General features: G+C 42.7%; 1 protein-coding gene across 1 annotated transcript in view; it reads left to right on the top strand.

The window, feature by feature from the left end:
• CAMTA1 (calmodulin binding transcription activator 1) overlaps positions 1-18,680 on the top strand; it is a 3,172,802-nt gene that overhangs the window by 2,738,646 nt on the left and 415,476 nt on the right. Inside the window, exon 10 of the mRNA XM_078642975.1 lies at positions 12,433-12,567. Within this exon, the coding sequence (XP_078499101.1) occupies positions 12,433-12,567 (135 nt within the window). The remainder of the gene's footprint in view (positions 1-12,432; positions 12,568-18,680) is intronic.

Genomic DNA, 18,680 nt, shown 5'->3' with positions numbered 1-18,680 from the left:
GGTCGCCAAACGTAAATCCTCAGAGGGCCTGGTCCACAAAGTGGTTAACGGGCGAAGCTAGTTCCACTCACACCTCCTAGATATCAGCAACCTGTTTGGAGTAAATGCATTTACTGATGCATAATTGAATACCTTAATTGCATTCAATCACACAGCTATAAACCCCGAGCAGTAGTCTTGGAAAGCTACTACTGGGAATTGCATTTGAATTCCAAAAACTCATAATCCTACACTTGTATGTAGGAGAATATGTACAGCTGTAGATTTACAACACTTTTTTGTAAATTGGGCCTTCATTGTGTAAGTTTGTGGCTGGACTATTAATTAATTGGCCAACACACATTGCACCACTTGTCCAACATGCAGGTCACCAAATTTAAAAATCGATCCTCGGACTTGTGTCGGGCATGGGGAGTAGTCAGTAAAGACAAGTTCTTCTGTTTCTGGCCCGATGAATAAAGATTTGGGTGAGCACTCAATACTTAGCTATTCAGGGATTTCTTCGCCTACTTAGGGGACCTAGCAGATTGAGGCATCTTATTGTCTACAGTAGTTTACATTAATTTTCGATCCCATGATAAATGGATAACAATTAAATTAGGATGAAAAAGCTTAAGCTGCGAATGAGTGTTTGTGCCTGGGTCTGAAAAAAACGGTTAGTTCTGATCCTTCTCTGATTTAGACACCATCCAGAATTAGCTGCCGCCCTGTTTTCCCCACTGGTGTACTCTATATACCTTCTTGGGAAATGCCTAATTCATGCAGGTGGTTCCAGGTGCTAGGCATCTGGCCTACTTTTTGCCGACCAGGACTTATTTTTCTACAGATTTGTTATTCAGAGCAAGACCAAGAAACGGGCACAAAGGAGGAGGAAGATAAAGATAAAAAAGTGACAAATGGGGAAGTGGGGATGAAAGAGAACCAATGACCATGAGATAGAGACATCAAACTGTAGGGTGTTGAATGAAAGACGCATGAATAGGATATGTAAATGTAAATGTACATGTATTTATATAGCGCAAATCACCGACCCAGTATCTAAGCGCTTGCTTAGGGAACCCGTCCTGGTATTCCCCTGTGAGATACCCCGGCAGGGTATCCACAAGGTGAAAGCCAGGCATCCCGCCGCAAGGGGCCGTAGTGGAGATTAAGCAAGCTATTGCCCAGAGTCGCAGAGTGTGACCCCGTGAGTCGAGTAGGCACCGGAGCGAGAATTGTCGAGTCCGTGGAATTTTTGAGCCCGAGACCCGCCGAGGCGGGGAATCGAACCCTGGTCCACGGCCGATCTCAGCGTCCGGGTCTGCTACCTCTAACCACTGAGCCACGCTTCTCCACGACTAGGCATTCAGATACCCTGAAATACTGCGGCACTGCAGATGGGCGCCTAAGAAACTTTTCGTCCCTGCAAATTCTTTTATCAAGGACACTTTGAAAACCAAAATCAACCCTGGCAAAATCGTTCAAACCTACCCTGTACTGCAGCAGGATGAAATAACATGGGACAGTGGGGGCATTTTTGACCTATGGAAGCACGTCCTGCTCTGAAAGCAGTCCCTGCGCCTACCGCCCATATAGAAAATGTCAGAATACCTCTTATAGAGCTGGCTGGGTCCCATTCTCTGGGAAATGTATTTACCAGACTCTGTTGATGCAGGGCAGTCATAGCTAAGAACTGTCCTGGGGCAGACCCAGACCTAAAGTCTAGTCCACAGACATCCCATTTTGTTCCTCCAGTCTCCGGCCATGGTGGCCCACAGTCCGACTTTATACTTAGTAGCTCAATAAGTAGTGATACAGCATCTCGGTCATATGAGCAGGCATACAACTAATTCCATCTACGTCCCTCTCCAGTCCACCTAAAATGTAAGGCTAGACTTTGTATTATATGGATTTCATGTAAACCAATTACTTTTATGGTACATATTGGTTTACGTTAAAATCCAATTAATGCAATCCATTGCTAAAGTAGAAATTAGTTTTTCAGCAAGGCTCATTATTATTATTTCATCACCTTTCCTCAATTTCGGTTATACCTTTCCTTTCTGTTTGTTCTGTCTCCTGTAACCTTCCTGATTCATGTGCTTTGAGGCTTTGATGCTCTAGCGCCATACAATAATTGCATATCAAAAGGAACCAATCCTTTAACAGCAAAGGCTAATTTCCCATTGGAGTATCTAGACGAATTTCTCTGATCAACAAACTCACAAATTGTTAGCAATATAATAGGTGCTAACATGGGCGTGTCCCTGTGTCTGTGTCAATACCTGCCACCCTATCATGCAGTGGATCGCAGTTATCCCTATTTTAATAAAAGATTAAAAGAAAAAAAGGATGCAAGACTAAACCTTCAGGAAAAACAGCGAACCGGCTTAAAAGCACTGATTTACGTATTAAGTGACACTTTCCCTTGCAGCGGTTTTCCCTAACACCACACACTTTCTAATTAGTTCAGAAGAAAGGATCAACTGAATAAAATTTCTAACTACAAATTCATCAGTTGTATACCTCTCCTCATGTATAATTCACTCCTGCTTTTCTAGGAAATGGCTTTAATACATATTTCTGAAGTGCAATGTGCAGATTAACTCCTTCGCGACCTGCTGTATTCAAACCTCTATATATATATCACTCTTAGCGCTTGGCAATCAGCCCCCCCTACCCCCCAGCACTGCTGCTCTTGTTACAGGGGGGTGATATTGTAGCACTGCTGTAAAACCAGCCCCCAGTAACAAATACGGCCCCCAACCCTCTAAAACCGACTCTCAACCTTCCAGCCCCCCTGGAAAATGCCTGATGCCCGCTAAAACCAGTCCGGCCCTGTTAAACAGGGTCAGATTTGAATCACAGGCTGTAAAGCTGACTCCAGGACTCGAACCTGGTACCTCAATTTCAAAGTCGCAGCGGTGTCATAAGGGAATATACATTGCCCTTTTACTAGGCATGTGCAGTAATCAGGAGTGTCCTTGGTTAAAATATCCGTGGTTGTTTCATGGACAAGTGCAGCTCAGATTGGGCAAAAAAGAATGAGGTGGATGTATTTGGAAAACAGAACTTTATATTTCCAGAGATACAAGCAGCATTCTGCATGGAGTGTGCAACTTGGCCTATTATTTATTATCCATCACACTGTTGGGGTCATTTAGACCATTGTGAGAATGAATTTGGCTTTTTGGCCATTTTAGAACTCATGCATATTTAGTACTGATTGTAAGCTGAATTCACTCATGGTTTGCACTTGCAGTCATAACCAAGTATTAGCTGGTACAACTATGAGTGCAAATTGGAAAAAAAGCAGCAATAACGCACATAAATTAAAAGCTGTTTGTTTGCTTTATTTCCCTTTTTATGGCTTACTTGACAGTGTAGCTGTTATGTCTTTTGCAGATTTATAAAGCACACTATCACCCGGGAGGTTATCTTTGTGCTGAACAGGTTTTGAGTTTGGCTACACCTAAGGCCCACTGGCACTACCTGAAAAGCCAGGTCTTCAGCTTCTTGTAGAATTCAAGAAGTGAGGAGGAGACTCCTGTGTGTAGTCACAGTTTGTTCTACGCTTTAGGAGCTACGCAGAAGGCTCAAACACTGGATTTTCTTTTCAGTATGCATGGGATTTGGACAAATTAGTTGTTTAGATGAGGGGCGGTGTCTAGTAGGTTTATGAAAGCAGATGTGATTGTTGAAGCATGCAGGATCAGAGTTATGTAGTGCCTTGAAAGTGTGGATGAGGACTTTGTATTGGGCTAATTTGAGAATGGGGAGCCAGTGGAGCTCCTTCAGGTGTGGTGTGATGTGAGTGCAGCGTGGGAGGTTGAGAGTGATTTTAACTGCTGGGTTCTGAATAGTCTATAGCTTTCTGGTGAGATTTGTGTTGATCCTGACATAGAGGGCGTTCCCATATTCCAGGCTGCTTGTTATCAGGGCATGCAAGACAGTTTCTGGGAGCTGATTGGGAGACATATAAAAATCTTCCACAGTATCCTGAGGGCATTGAAACATGAGACAGTGACAACATTAATTTGGGCAATAATGTTGAGTTTGCTGTCACCAGACTTTTTTCCTGGTGCTTTGCTGGTTTTTGACTAGTCTGACTGGGATCCTGCTAATCAGGACCCCAGTTTATCTGCTTTCTCCCTAAATTGATTACATGTACTTTAGGTACACTCCAGATTGGATTCTGGGGTTCCCTTATGAGTCCCTAGTATATGGTATACTATGTACCCAGGGCCTAGGTACCTTTTAGGCCTCCCAGGGGCTGCAGCAGGTATTGTGCCACACCTGAGAGACCACTCAAACTGACACCACAGGTCTGCTACTGCAGCTTGTGTAAGGTGGTGTATGCACCCCTTACTTAGACATAGCTTCACTATAGCTACCTTATATCACAACACATATAAACCTATCAGTCACCCCTATGGCGGGCCTTATCAATCCTGAAGGCAGGGCGCTGGGTTTTATGTGAGATGGTGCCCATGCATGAGCAGAGCCCCTCTGCAGCCTTCGGAACCTATTTTCCGGGGTTGTTTGTGATGCTGCCAACCATATACCTTTAAGTGAATTATAACCTCGCTATTTTTAAAACAGCTGCTTAAAAAATGTCATGTTTGGTGATATGATTCCACCCTCCTAAAGGAACATATGCGACACACTGGTACACCCGGTACCAGCTTTCTCGACCTGGGCATCACAACATGAATGCTGCCAGCCACAGACAAGAGTCTGCCCTCCTGCTGCTAAGCCAAGCTCGAGCAGAGGAAAGCTTGACAATAGGCTTCCAGTTACAGGGAGGTGTAACCACCTCCCAGACAGGCTTTGGTGTATTGGGGCTGGGTGGGTGCACTCTGAGAGTGCTTTGATGTCTGCACTGGGGGCACATTTGGTGTCCCTGTGCATAGTCCAGTTCAAACTGGTTGCAGGAACGGTGAACAACCTTTACAATGCAACTTTTACCACACAATGCCTTTACGACGCAACTTTTACAACGCAACCCATTACAACGCATTGCGCTGGGGGGGCGCTCTAGGATAGGGAATAGGTTTAATGTACTATCCAACACCTTCCCTACTATCCACTGGAACTGGAGTTGGAATAGTAAATTAAACAATTCACTATCCAGCGCCCAAAAGCATTATTCGTTGTAAAGGCATGCGTTGTAAAAACTGCGTTGTAAAGGCATGCGATGTAAAAGCAAGCGTTGTAATGTCATACATCCTGCAGGAACCATTGGCTCCTGGTCTGGCACAAAACTGGACAAAGGAAATGGGTGTAACCACCCCTTTGTCTTGACCCTCCCATAGATGGGTCCCCAGTGTTTGTCCCACCACTTTGTTTGAGTAGGAACCCCTGACTACAGGATTTTGGATTTTACCTGGATTCAACTCTGCTACAGAAACCAAGAACTTTGACGATCTATACTACGCTGGATGACTGAAGAATCTCCCTTGGAGTAAAGGAGTTACTCCCCTGCAAGGCAGGCACCTAAATGCATCTGACCGGTTTGCATCTCCCGAGCTCCTGAAGACTCCGAAGATTTCTGCAACACAGGAGGTGGGTTCCCAAGGTCTATGAGGTTGATCTGCGCACTCAGCTTTTCTGAGGCCTGTATCCCTCGTGGGGACCATGCAACCAGAACCCCTGTGCACCGTTTACTTTTGCAGCAGCATATGATTTTCAGTGATCCCTGAGGCTGTGCTTTGAGCTACTTGTAGTCCCCACCCGGAGCAGTGTTTCCACCGAAGATTTCTGGGCTACACTCTGAGTGTTTAGTGGGCTGGTATTTTATGATTCATCTTGAGGTCCCTTCGCGATCCCTGGTCCGTTGGCCTGCGGGTCCCTGTGAAGGTAACTTTAACTTTTTCTGGGCTTTCCTGGTTGTTCTAGATGTGCCCTGACTCTCCATTGCTTGGAGAGTCCCCAGAACCTTGCTGGTCTTCACCGAAGCTGATTTCCTCTAACTGTTTGGGTAGGTGAACAACCTTTACAATGAAACTTTTACAACGCACTACCATTACAACGCGGTCATTACAACGCAAACCATTACAACGCATTGCGCTGGGGGGCGCTCTAGGATAGGGAATATATTTAATTTACTATCCAACACCTTCCCTACTATCCACGGGGACTGGAGTTGGAATAGTAAATTAAATAAATCACTATCCAGTGCCTAAAAGCACTATGCTTTGTAAAGGTTTGCGATGTAAAAACCGCGTTGTAAAGGCAGGCGTTGTAATAGCCTGCGTTGTAACGTCATACATCCTTTTGGGTAGCAGTTGCCAAGGCTTGTTGGTGTTCCATCCGGACACTGACCCCCAGCACTCGACATCCATTCATGGGACAGCTCTCCTCTGGACTTTGGTCAACGTTGACAGCTCCTGGTCCATGTGGCTGCAGAGTCAAGCATTGTGTCAACTCACCTGAAGCACCCGACATCGGTGGGCATTCGTCTACCGAACCCCTGGTAACCCTGAAGTGACTCAGACTCTGTTCCCTCTGTTTTCAGGCTCTTCTCACTTGCAACACCACTTATCAGCATCACACCATTGAAAACGACAAAGATTTCCGACATCACTTGACACCTATGCACCCGGCTTCCCTGGGTTAGGTAACACGAGTATTCCAGGACTCACAAGGGTGCTGGCCTTAGAACCTTCTATACGTGAAAGGGTTTGCTCAAAGTCCTCTCAGAAGTGTCTTTAAACTTTAAAATTCCAACTGGGACTTTCCCATAGAGTTGTACGGAGCTCGCGCCTGTGTTCTCACACTGCACCCGTCTTCCGTGGATCCCCTGTGTCACTACCTTGGGTGGTTCCTTGGGGTCCCACAGATTATACGTGCTCCAGGCACTGTGTCTAGTCAAGTCGTGGTTGTTATACCACTTTCTTAGTATATGGTTTGGGCTCTCCCTGGAGCCCACTGTGTATTGTGATATTTACTGTTGTTCTATTGATTTAATATTGTGTGCTTTGTTCTCTAATCTCATAAAGAGGTTAGTAGAGAGTGTTTAGTAATAAATACATATATTTGATAAATTCCTTGTGTGGTTTTCCTTTCATATGGTCATTCAGGAGGTTCTGATCTGGTAAAACAAGCTGCTTTACATTCCTTCAAGACTTAGCCTGAAGGCTGCTATCCATAGCTACTACTAGGATAGCTTTCAATAAAGGTTGTCTTTAACCTAATCATCAATAAGGGTTGTTTGGACTGGTACAAGGTGCCCACTATAATTAGTGGTCAGCATTTACCAGGCCAACTTCTCACAAGAGGATCAATAGAGAGGGGCTTTGGCTCCACCCACAAGTTGGGAGCCAGGAGTACATGTTTTTGTTGGACAGACGTTGTGTGCCTTCACAAGAAAGTGCTTGGCCTCCACACAGCTGTGAACATTTTGTGTAGTGATCCTGTTGCCTGAGCTTGAAATTTCAGGGCAATACACATAACACTGTAATACATTTAAAATGTCTTAGATAACTAGATAATGTATGGCGTTTTGCTCCGGCAGCTGTACAGATGGGAGGAGGGCAGACATTAACCAACAAGGAAGTTGTTGTCTGGCTTGAAAGTTTAACTGCCATCTGACCTTTTAAGGTCAACCTATAGCTCTTTGCTTCCACATAAATACATAGCCATGTTCATGCTATTTGCTTTAAATGCTTCACATTACCCAACAAAATTCCTAAAAAGGCAGACCTATTGCCATTGCCAATAATTGTTCTCCTGAGTATGTTACCCATGCAAAAACAACTCAAATAACACTTTTCACAAATGTGTATTGAACCTCATGGTTATGTGCACAGGTGTAAAACATTCCTTGGTCGTCATTTCACCAGTGCAATATAACAAAAGCACTTCAACAATTGAGGACTTCACAAGTTTGGATGTGCTGTTCAAGTCACTGATGGAAAATGAGATAAAAAACGTGCAGATGGGGTAATGCGCTCCCAATTGCCAATGCTCAGTCTTCAGATACACTGGTCATCCATAGCAAGTGTTGTGGAGCTGTGTTTCACTTTATGGTCAGCATTAGAAGGCAAAGACCAATAGAAGCTCTGTAGCCATGCATAAGGCAGACTGGTTTTGAATTGGAAATATTTAGAAGATCCATAAATCCGACATCTATGGTGGTAGTGATGAGGAAGGCTTGGCTTCTCTGAATCCATATTGGCAGTAGGCCCAAGAGCTCTGAAATTAGAGGCATTAAACAGTGGCAGCTGCCATGTACCAAGGGTGGTGAGGCGAGGGCACAAAAAAAATAGACTTATCTTCATGGCTTGCTGCGCGATGTTGTCCTTACTTGGGTCTTCTCTCCTCGAGGCAGGCTGCGACGCGGGACCCAGTCAGCTCCTGTAACAAATCCTGGCACTGCACTCCCCAGCATGAGAGAAGCACCAGGATTGGAGAGAGTGGCCTTACTCGTGCTGTCAACAGTACTGGAGGCCTGCCCTTTCTCTAATCCAGCTGTTTAAGACAGCTGGGTTAGAGAGGTTTAAAGTGTGCATGTCTGGCTGGCCGTCGCAAGATGGTCAGCCAACATGACATGAATTTCAAACTTTAGCACACAGCGCCCTGCTGCCACTCGGCAGCATCGGTCTACCCCGTCCTGACACTCGGACAGTTTGGAATGGGTTGCTGAAAAATTAAATGGTAATAAATAAACTTTATTAGCATTTTATTTTTCAGCTCTGGGTACCTGTGGGGCAACCCTCTTCCCCTTAAATGCAGGAGCCGCCCCTGGCATTAAGCAACTTCATCTTCTAATTTACTGATGGTGCATTAAATACTTTGATTGCTGCAAATCATACAGGGAACTTAAGGCCGCATTCTCTTTCTTGTGCACACAACTAATCATGTTGAGAAGGTATGGGCTTCCGGGTACTATGGGCAGAATAGAAAGCAATCACTTGAATCAGAAGGCAAAGCATCCTTACCCCCCTATTCTTAGGAGTGCTCGTTGATAAATTGAGTTAATCCAGGAATGGGCACTGGCACATGGTGTAATAGTCAATAGGCCTCAATTTTATTTGCCTTAGACATCGGGCAAGTCTTCAACATGATTGCTACTTCCAAGACAAGAGACCCTAGTGAGGCACTATAAAGAGGAAATTTGAGTTTGTATTTCGAAACCCGCAATGTATAAATCGAGCATTATCTCCAACTAATTCCCTCTACCTTTACTACGAGCTGGCTTCACCAGACTGTGATAGATCTTTCTGTAAATTACACAAAACAGAGGCTATTGATATTGGAAGGAGTTGTGCTGTCCTTGGATCTCCCCATCTTGTAAGGAGAGCAATGTGGTAAGGCACAACAGTGGGATGGGGCCACCTTGGCTATGCAGGTTAAGGTGTCCACTAAGACTATCCCAAAGAAGTCTGTGAATAGGTGCACAACACAGCTTAACTCACATTCAAACATAGCAGAAATATAATCGTGGATTATCGTTGGTAGTGTGCGAAAGTTGCCTAATTTTCTTTTGAGTAATTACGCAAACTTTCCTAAAGGTTCATGTCAAATTATATGGGGTGGGCGGAATGTGTGTAATTGCGTTACGCAAATCTCCACGAAACGGTAAAAAACCTCCGCGAACAAGCAGAAATTTGCAGAATTGCTTGTTCGCGATGCTTTTTTACTGTTTGCAATCGCTGTTTGCGTGCTCGGGGGAAAATATCTCATAAACACGCATTTTGAGAACGCGAACAAGCAAAAAATTTTGCGAAGCCGCGGAACGCAGAATTTTTGCCAATTTCGCGTTCTCAGCGGAACGCGAAATTACCCAAATTCCGCAAATTCTGCGAGCGGAACGGAATTTACCGCCCAGGCCTACAAATTATGCAAAATTAAAATCTTGAATTTAGTACGATATTTTAGAATGAAATGCAACGCAGAGACCCTTTTTGCACAACTACTGAAAAGTGGAAAAAAACACAAGTGAGTCGAATAACAGCTGCTTGCTTACTGTTTGTTCATAACGCTGTCTTACTTTTGCGGCGAGATTTTTTACTGAATGGGCTTGAAATTAATTGGCTTAGTATAATGGCTTAATTTCAGGAATTTCAAAATACAGGTGACATTCAAAATGCCAGAAATTACGCAAGATTACACTGCATAATGAAAGTATCGCCTAGGCCTAATTTGCGATTACTGAATTAAGTAATGTTTTATTCTATACAAAACATATTCATTCAATAACGTAAAATGTATAGTCTTTGGAACAAATTCCATGGCAAATTCTGTCAAAAAAATAATAATAATATTAACATAGGCATGCTGAGATGTTCCTGGGGTAGGAGTGAGGCCTGTAGGAGTGTGTGCTCTGGCACAAACTGAAACAAGGTACACCTAGGAAGCCACCACTCTAAGAGCTTGCAGTTTGCAGAATTAGATCTAAGCCTGCTGAGATGATTGGTGCTTCCAACATGTTGCCAGTGGAAATATCCGTCATAATTTGGCAGCCATTTCAGTGAAAGATGTGGAGGTCAGAATGTAAGTACTTCCGCTTGTCCTTTATGTCGTTAAAACTGCATTAGGCTGAAATTGGGCCCAACTGGCTCTAAGCAGGAAGCACAGTAAAATGCATTTGGCATTTCATGAAAAGAACTAAGTGTTCAGAATGACTCTCCCTCTGTGGTGTGGCATAATGTGACTTTAAAGCCGTCGTCTGCTTCCTGCGGAATGTTTTTTATTCAAGCCGAAATTGTGATGTTAGACTCCATATATCTGGTTATATCCCCCTGTGGTTGCTAATTCAATTAGCAAGAGGATTTTACAGGAAACGAGCAGGCGTGACTATGAAGAATACAGACCATGCCACAGACCTCCAGCATTACCATCCTATCAACCAGCTCTTTGTGTGTGATGATACAGAAGCACCTTTGATACTTGAAAAGTCTAAGGACTGTGCTCAGCATTACTAGTTAAAATATATTAGATCATCCTCTGAAAGCTGTAAACCTATTGCTTTATAATGACCACAACTAATTTCACATATGTAGAAACTCCAATATTTTGTAACCATTGGTTGCGTAGTGAGATCATTCCTTCACATTTAAGAATATATTCTGTTCCAAGAGGGTCTCTCTGGCCTTTTGTGACTTAATCCAGTCTCATCTTATTCAGGAAATGGTAAAAATACTAGAGTTAAGGCATAGGAAGACTTAGGTTCCTAGGAGGCCCAGGTCAAGTGGACAAAATAAGCTTTTGATGTGTTAGATCCACATATACAAATGTATGTTTGTTTTGACCCTACTCACTCTCTCACCCAAATGGCAGTATCTGCTTTGCTTTGCTCAGAGAGCTAAGGGTTTACATACCAGAAATGTTGTTGAGAATGGCAAGCAAAAAAAGAGGACTCAGCACAGATAAACAGCTTTCACAGCCTTTTTCTAAGTCCATTACTTCTGTGGCCTCCAAACATGAACGAACACATTCTAAAACAAGCCAGGATTGCCTGCTAAAAAGTTTACAATTGCTGTACGCTCGATATTGCGACAATGTGACCAAATCAAATTTCGAGACAGGACAGTCGAATGGGGAACAAAGTGTTATCAGTGACACCAGCGCGTGCCGGGTAAACTTAATCCATTGAGTCAATCTTGAAATTGAGTATCCAAAGGAGATGAACTGAATATTGAAAAAGTAGAAGAAAATGATCGTGGTCCTGGCTATACATATACCCTAGACAAACCTTCCACGTGTTCACCATGCTGTAAAGCAAATATATGTTACTCCATCAGGAGGACAATGTGAGAACACACTTCATAGTGGAAGCCATAGACACAACAAGAAGCTTTACCACAGCTGTATTACATTGCAATTCTGAAAACATCCCCAATTTTCTCCAAAATAATAGTTCCTCATTATTTCACTAAATTGTCATGGTATTTCTCAGAAAAACATACTCAATTCGCAAACTGCCACATTTATCTATCATAATATGGAAAATGGTTAATGTGATTGTAATCCAAAAACATCATGATATTAAGGTACCTGTACATGTATTTTATTTGATTTCTTTTTGGAAGACATTACCTCAGATGTTCAGTAGGTAAAAATGTGTGCATTTTTTCATGTCTCCTAAAGAGTGGCAAACTTTCAAAAAATGTTCTATTTTTCTTAAGATTCAGTATAAAATGACATTTATGTTAAACCGAATAAATCCTGAAAACATTTGCAAAGCAATTTTGTTCACTAAAACCTATTTGTAAATCATCACAAACTATACAGCGTTTCTGACAATTGAGAAATAACAATATCAAAATCTTTGAATTTAACACATTTATTTTTCTTGGGAAAGTTTTGCTCAAAACAAGAAATAGGGAAACAAATGCATACCCTATTGATTGGTTTTACTTCTTATGTTATGTCCTTGGTGGGGGAGGATGAAAATATTTATTCTGTAGAGTAGGTTGATGTAGCTATTAATTGTCTCAATCTTTTCAGCTCACGATACAGGCTTGGTGACTCTGCAGGTGGCCTTCAATAATCAGATCATCTCCAACTCCGTGGTCTTTGAGTACAAAGCACGAGCGCTTCCCACTCTCCCGTCTTCTCAGCATGACTGGCTTTCCCTGGACGGTAAGGGGAAAACTGCAAAACACTCATGAATATTGACATGGAGATGAGTCTTAATCGTCTTAGGCTAGCAAGTATGATTTATAAAATATCTGTTTAAGAGAAGGTAGATTGTAAAATTAGAAATTCACAATCAAAATCAAATATATGAGATTTAGCTTGTTTTACTTCCCTACGGCGTATAATTGTGGGAGGTTACTAATCACAACATAATTTGTTTAAGGTTGATTTTGTAGAGCTGCAGCAAACATAAAATCCCTGGATTTATTCGGCACACACATAAGGAAACATTTATCAGTCAATGTGGTCAAGCTATAAAAATTGCATCCAATATCAGGGATACATCTATAAATGTATTAGAAATCAATAAGGAAATTACTAAATATGTTCCTACATTCCGGCAATTATTGATAAAATTGGAGTGCAGTGGTTTCAAATAAATAGCGTTTTCAAAGCTGTGGGTATTTTGAACATTTTTAATAAATGTTTGAATCAAGTTTAGTTAATTAGGATGTAGATGTTATATTATTTTGAATATATGATTCTGGTTCTGTTTATTTGGATCTAAAGTGTACATTGGCATCAAACGTGGAATCATTTATAAGACTTTGAACCACATTTTAAATATATTTATGACATGTTCATAACTCTTGATTATTGACATTGTTTAAAAAATTTACTCAGGTTGAGAATTCTGTTGATTTGTTTCACATTTTTATCATTTTTATAAAATTTTTATTTGTGTTAATTTAGGTCAAAGATTACGAGTTAATCTGGTGTGGGCTGCCGGTGCTATGGTGGTCCCATGGTGGTGCCTTTCTAAGGCCAGCCTTATAAAAGGGCGTGGGAGCGCCAAATCATGTTCCAGCAAGACCTGGACTGCACCATGATGTGCTGTCCATGTCATGCAGGAACAGGGGGTGCATACATACAGGGCGGTACAACATATCCCCCCTGCATTCACCCCCTAGCTCAGAGGCAACACAGGCTCTCTAGGGCCCCCTTAGTTTCCTCACCACCATCCTTTTCATAGCATGAAAAAGTAGGGCAGTGAGGAAACTCGTAATATACTTGGTGGTGCTGCCGCGGCACTACTAGCATATTGCAGCTTCTGACCACAGCAACACTGCTGAGGGATCACAGATCCCCGGTGGTTGTTGCAGTCCTGTGGCGGTCCTACCGCTGCACTCATAATACAGCGGTCGGACTGCCAGTGTGGTGGTGGGCGCAACTACGGCGGTCCAATGGAGTGCCATAGAACCAATCAGTCCCTTATTGTGTAATTCATCTGTTTGAACGTTGAAAGTGTGTTGATCTTGTTAAATGCTTAGTCGGTTATGCAATCAAAATCCATAAGTAGGACAGAACGAATTACCGAAGCTTACATGCAAACAAAGACAGTTTATTACAAGAGACTGGCCGGACTGTTTGTCCAGAATTGTCACCATGTTATCTTGCCCCCTCCACAATCACTATATTTGACAAGAGGAAATGTACTCCATCTTGCCTAGCAATAATTCTTCCTTAAAGTGTATCAATGTTTATTATGCAGCCAACCAAAAATGTTATATACGTAGTGAGAGTTCAAAGGAAATATACCACGGAGTTCATAGAAGATGTTATGTATATTTATGAATAGTTTTAGATCATCACATTTTCATTGTCTTTCTGTTTTGCTGGGGGCATTGATTACTGGTAAATACTCTTTATTGGGTAGGTGTGTGTGTGTATAGTATACCACCTTCACTAAAGATGCACTGATGAGTGAAACTGGGCAGGATTTGTTATTGAAAAATGTCTTGGGGTTGTTGTCAGACAGTCACCTAGATGCTAAAATACATCTTTAAAAATAGGAGTAACAAATGATTATAGATCATGTGATGAGTGTATGTACATTCATTGTTTTTGAAGGTTGTTGTTTCATAACATTTTCAGTCACTGAGTAATACTAGTAACTGACAGAATCACACACTCAGTATAGATTTTGTGATTATCTCACTGGACAGTAGTTTATTAACAGAGGCATCCTTTTATGTTAGGCTTTCTTTACATTTCTGTAAGACTTCAGTTCCTGGAAAGAATAAAAACAAAGCCCATGATGCTACTGCCAGGTGCCTGGCAGCCGCTTCATAGACTTTGTTTTTTTCTTCTTTAGCCATGGTGCTCAGCAATAGGGGAGGCTCCTGGGATCTTGGAGCATGGAATGGATGAGCTCCTTCCCCTCTTTTATGGTGGCCCAGGTGCCTCTGAGCTGGAAACACGCCTCAGTGCTCCAATTGCTTAAAAAGCCTTTGTTGGATCCTTCTAAACCAGGGAATTATAGGCCAAACTGGCTGCTTCCTTTTTTGTCAAAAGTGGCAGAAAAGCATATTAATCAGCAGATTGTAGGGTTCATTGAGGAAAGGAATCTTTTGCATAGAACTCAGTCCACAATATAACACCGAATCTACTTTGCTTCTCGCATCGGAGTCTCTACACCAGGTAGTAGACAGAGAAGACACTGCAGCACTCCTGTTGTTAGACTTCAGTGCGACATTTGACACTGTATCTCACAGCCGTCTATTGGAGCGGTTGTGGAGCTACGGGATTGGCCATTAGGGCCATAAAAGGGTTGGCATCTTTTTTGGAGAGTCGGTCCTATCAGGTTTTTCAAAAGACTTTTCGATCAAAGGTGGTCTTGCTGGCTCAGGGGGTGCCACAGGGCTCCTCGTTGAGCCCTACTCTTTTCAACCTTTACATGCGCCCCCTATCTAATGTCAGTAAGTGACACAGCTTTAATATTTTATCATATGCTGATGACTCTCAATTGATTATTACTCTATCTCCAGATTTTACCAGTGGGGCGGCCTCCCTGAGGGCGTGTCTGTCAGCAGTTGCCCAGTGAATGGACCTCAACTGCCTAAAGTTAACCACAGACAAAACCGACGTCCTGGCCCTGGGCAACCAGCTGGCCATTTGCTCCTGGGTTTGATGGCCGGCGGCACTCAGCACTTTTCCAGCAACAAAGCCTAAGGTCAAGAACTTGGGCATGTGGTTTGATCATAATCTCACCTTCAATTAGCAAGTTACGGCTTTGTCAGGCAGGTGCTTTAGAGTTCTCAAGTCTTTTATTGGCCTTCTACCAACAAATACTCAAAAGATAGTGGTCCAAGCCCTGGTCATCTCATGGCTGGATTACTGTAATGTTCTGTATCTGGGTGTTTCTCAATTACGGCTTCGGAGACTCCAATGGGTTCAGAACTCGACAGCTTGACTGCTATTAAAACTTCCCAAACGCGCTTCTATGGGCGCAGCTCTTCTTAAACTCCACTGGCTTCCAGTGAAGAAGCCTGCTGCTTTCAAGGCCCTTTTCTCCCACTACAGTATTTTGAGGAGGACTGACTTGACCTATTTGCACCCTCTTATCACAATACATTTCCCTTTGAGGCATCTCAGGTTTCTGAGACCTGCTTAGCCCATTCCCAAGGTAAAGAAAGTGCGTATGGGTGGGAGTTCCTTTGCCTATTTGACACCCAAGCTTTTGAACTCTCTCCATCTGCAGCTAAGGCAGTCTGTTTCGGAAAAATCTAAAAAACAGGTTGTTTTATAACTAGATGTTTGCTGTTTCTTGTGCTTGCAGCTGTTCGTTGGTGTATTTCACCTTAGCGCTGGGTCACTCCTCTGTGAGTAGCTATGTGCTTTTCGAACTGCTTTTTTATTACTTTTATTATTATTATTATTATTATTATTATTATTATATAGCATCACTAAAAACCATTGCAGGGCAGCATGTAGGGCGGTAGCAACATTAGGGTGATAATTGGGAGAAGCAATGCGTAGGGCGCAGGTAGGGGGGAAGAACATGAAGGGTGCAGGTGGGGGCAGACAACAAAAAATGGATAAGAGAGAAACGTGGAGCTGCTGGGACATGCACATGTAGGAGAAAGCAATGAAAGGGGAGAAGCACTTGAGTGTCTGCCCATCACAAAAGGGGTGGGGGGAAGTACATGGGCGAGACAGCTGGAAAACACATGCACTCTTGTGGAGTGCTTAAGAGACAAGAACAGTGTAGTTCCCTAAAAATGAGCAGTGGAACTACACAAGTAAATGTACAATGCTCAAGGGGAGGGGCAGGCCCAAGACGTATAAGGCAATCCATTGAATAAGAAGCAGGCAAATGAGAGTGACAGTAACACCAGTGAATGGTAGGCAATGGGCGGGCTACACGCCCCTTTTTTGTTCTTGGTAAGTCCACAATATATCTTTCGCAACCAGACAGCTGCACTGTCTGGTAGGCTTGACCATAAAGGTAATGCTGCTACTGCTATCCAATATACATCTTGGACCAGGAACATAGCATTCTTTAAATAAATGTATGAGGAAAGAGAACAGGAATACATTGATTTATTGTGGCTAAGTATGAAGAACGAGGAAGGGAGAGCATCCTCATGAATTTGAGAAGCTGTACGTCCACACCCAGTTCTACAGTTCACTCCCTCCAAAAAGCTCACAAAATTCAAGACCTTTGGCACAAAAGAACTTTGCGGGAAAAAGAGCCATTTAATTGAATTGCTTGGTGATGTGTGCCTAAGTGCCTGGTAAGCTTTCAGCATATACTATCTTTTTACTAACTTTATTTAAACTGAGCATCCTGTAAGATGCATTAGAGTGGTTAGGACATATTTGTACTGGAATGTCTTTTAAGTTGTGTTTTGGGTGAAGGAACTATGACCATCTCACCAAACAATAAGATCAGAATGAAAAAATGTAAAACACTTCCTTGGTTGTAGAGCCTTCTGTGAATCCCAAATATATGGCTTGCCTCATTTTCCACCTATGTGATTTACAACACTACATTGTCTATAAAAGGTACTAATTTTAATCTGTATTTGTTGTGTGGCTTCCTCTTTAACTGTGTTTGCACATAAATACATAGACTAAAGTTCCTTGTTTGTACCCATTAATCTAGAACATAGGATTAATATTGGATATGTTGTTTAGACATTACGAAAAAGGTTATTTATTCTTTAATTAGTTGACGGTGGTTGAGATCCAAACAGATTGCCCTGAATAACTAAGATCAATCATGGGCATATTGGTGTAACTACTTTGGTAAGTCATGGTATTTAAATAACTGTTTAATATGAATAATGTGTTCAATATCCCTAAAGCGAGAATGCAATACATCAACAAATTGCGCTCACCTTCCAGCAGACTCCTTCATTAGTTATTTGCCATCATGCTGCAGATGCATTTAGAACAGCCCGGAGGACTTGGCGCGTGCCTCGCCTAGCTCAGCTCATGTTGGTGTGGAACGGGGAAGTGTGATGCAGTGTATAGCTTCTTGTATGATGCTCCAAGTAGGAAGCATAATTTGGGTGCAAAGCCTGACTTTGACAAAAATGACATATTTGGCGACCACAAAAAGAAAGCCGCAATGTACAAAAATCACATCGCAAAACAAGCGCTGAGAGTCATAAGATTTGCATCTTTCAGTTCGAGACACTCTGTGGAATGTATCAACCAGTGCTTAATTTGTAAAAAAACATAAGTGCCAGGGCCCTCGTCAGGAGGCCACTCCAGCTTGCACCACCCATTGCCACTGGCGGAGCTGCCAATTACAGTACCAACACAACTATTGACCGTCACACTCCTACCAGTGTGACAGTTCAGACTTTTTGAGACCCCCGCAGCTCTAACAATGGCGTGGGAGCAGGTATTAGTTGTTTTTTAATATATATTGAGTTAATTAAAAACTGTTTTTGTAATTTGAAGATAAGCAGAAAGCTTATCTTTAAATTATTCAAACAGCGCCAGTATGTGGCAGCTGTCATAAGCGTGGGTGTTGGTAATTAAGTGCCATGCCGAGCCACGAGCTAAAATCAACCCTTTGGGGCCACAAATCTGGTCGCAGACTATTGGTTAGAAACCAGCTACCGAAAGTGGGCCTGATCCATTTGCAAAGTGGGCACAACTTCCACGTTGTGAATGTGGGCTTTTGACATTTGGACAAGCAGAAAGTAGTTCGGTGGACTGTTGTAAGCTTCCCACAATGGTATGCACCGAATGGCAACTTCATGTTTTTTTAACCCCTTCGCTGTGGCGGCAATTCCGCCGCAGCACTAGGGGGGAGGGGT

Source organism: Lissotriton helveticus, chromosome 5_1 (genome assembly GCF_964261635.1).
Source record: "Lissotriton helveticus chromosome 5_1, aLisHel1.1, whole genome shotgun sequence".
NCBI lineage: Eukaryota > Metazoa > Chordata > Amphibia > Caudata > Salamandridae > Lissotriton > Lissotriton helveticus.
The sequence above is the reverse complement of the archived record's forward strand: the minus strand, read 5'-3'. Positions and strand labels throughout refer to the sequence as shown.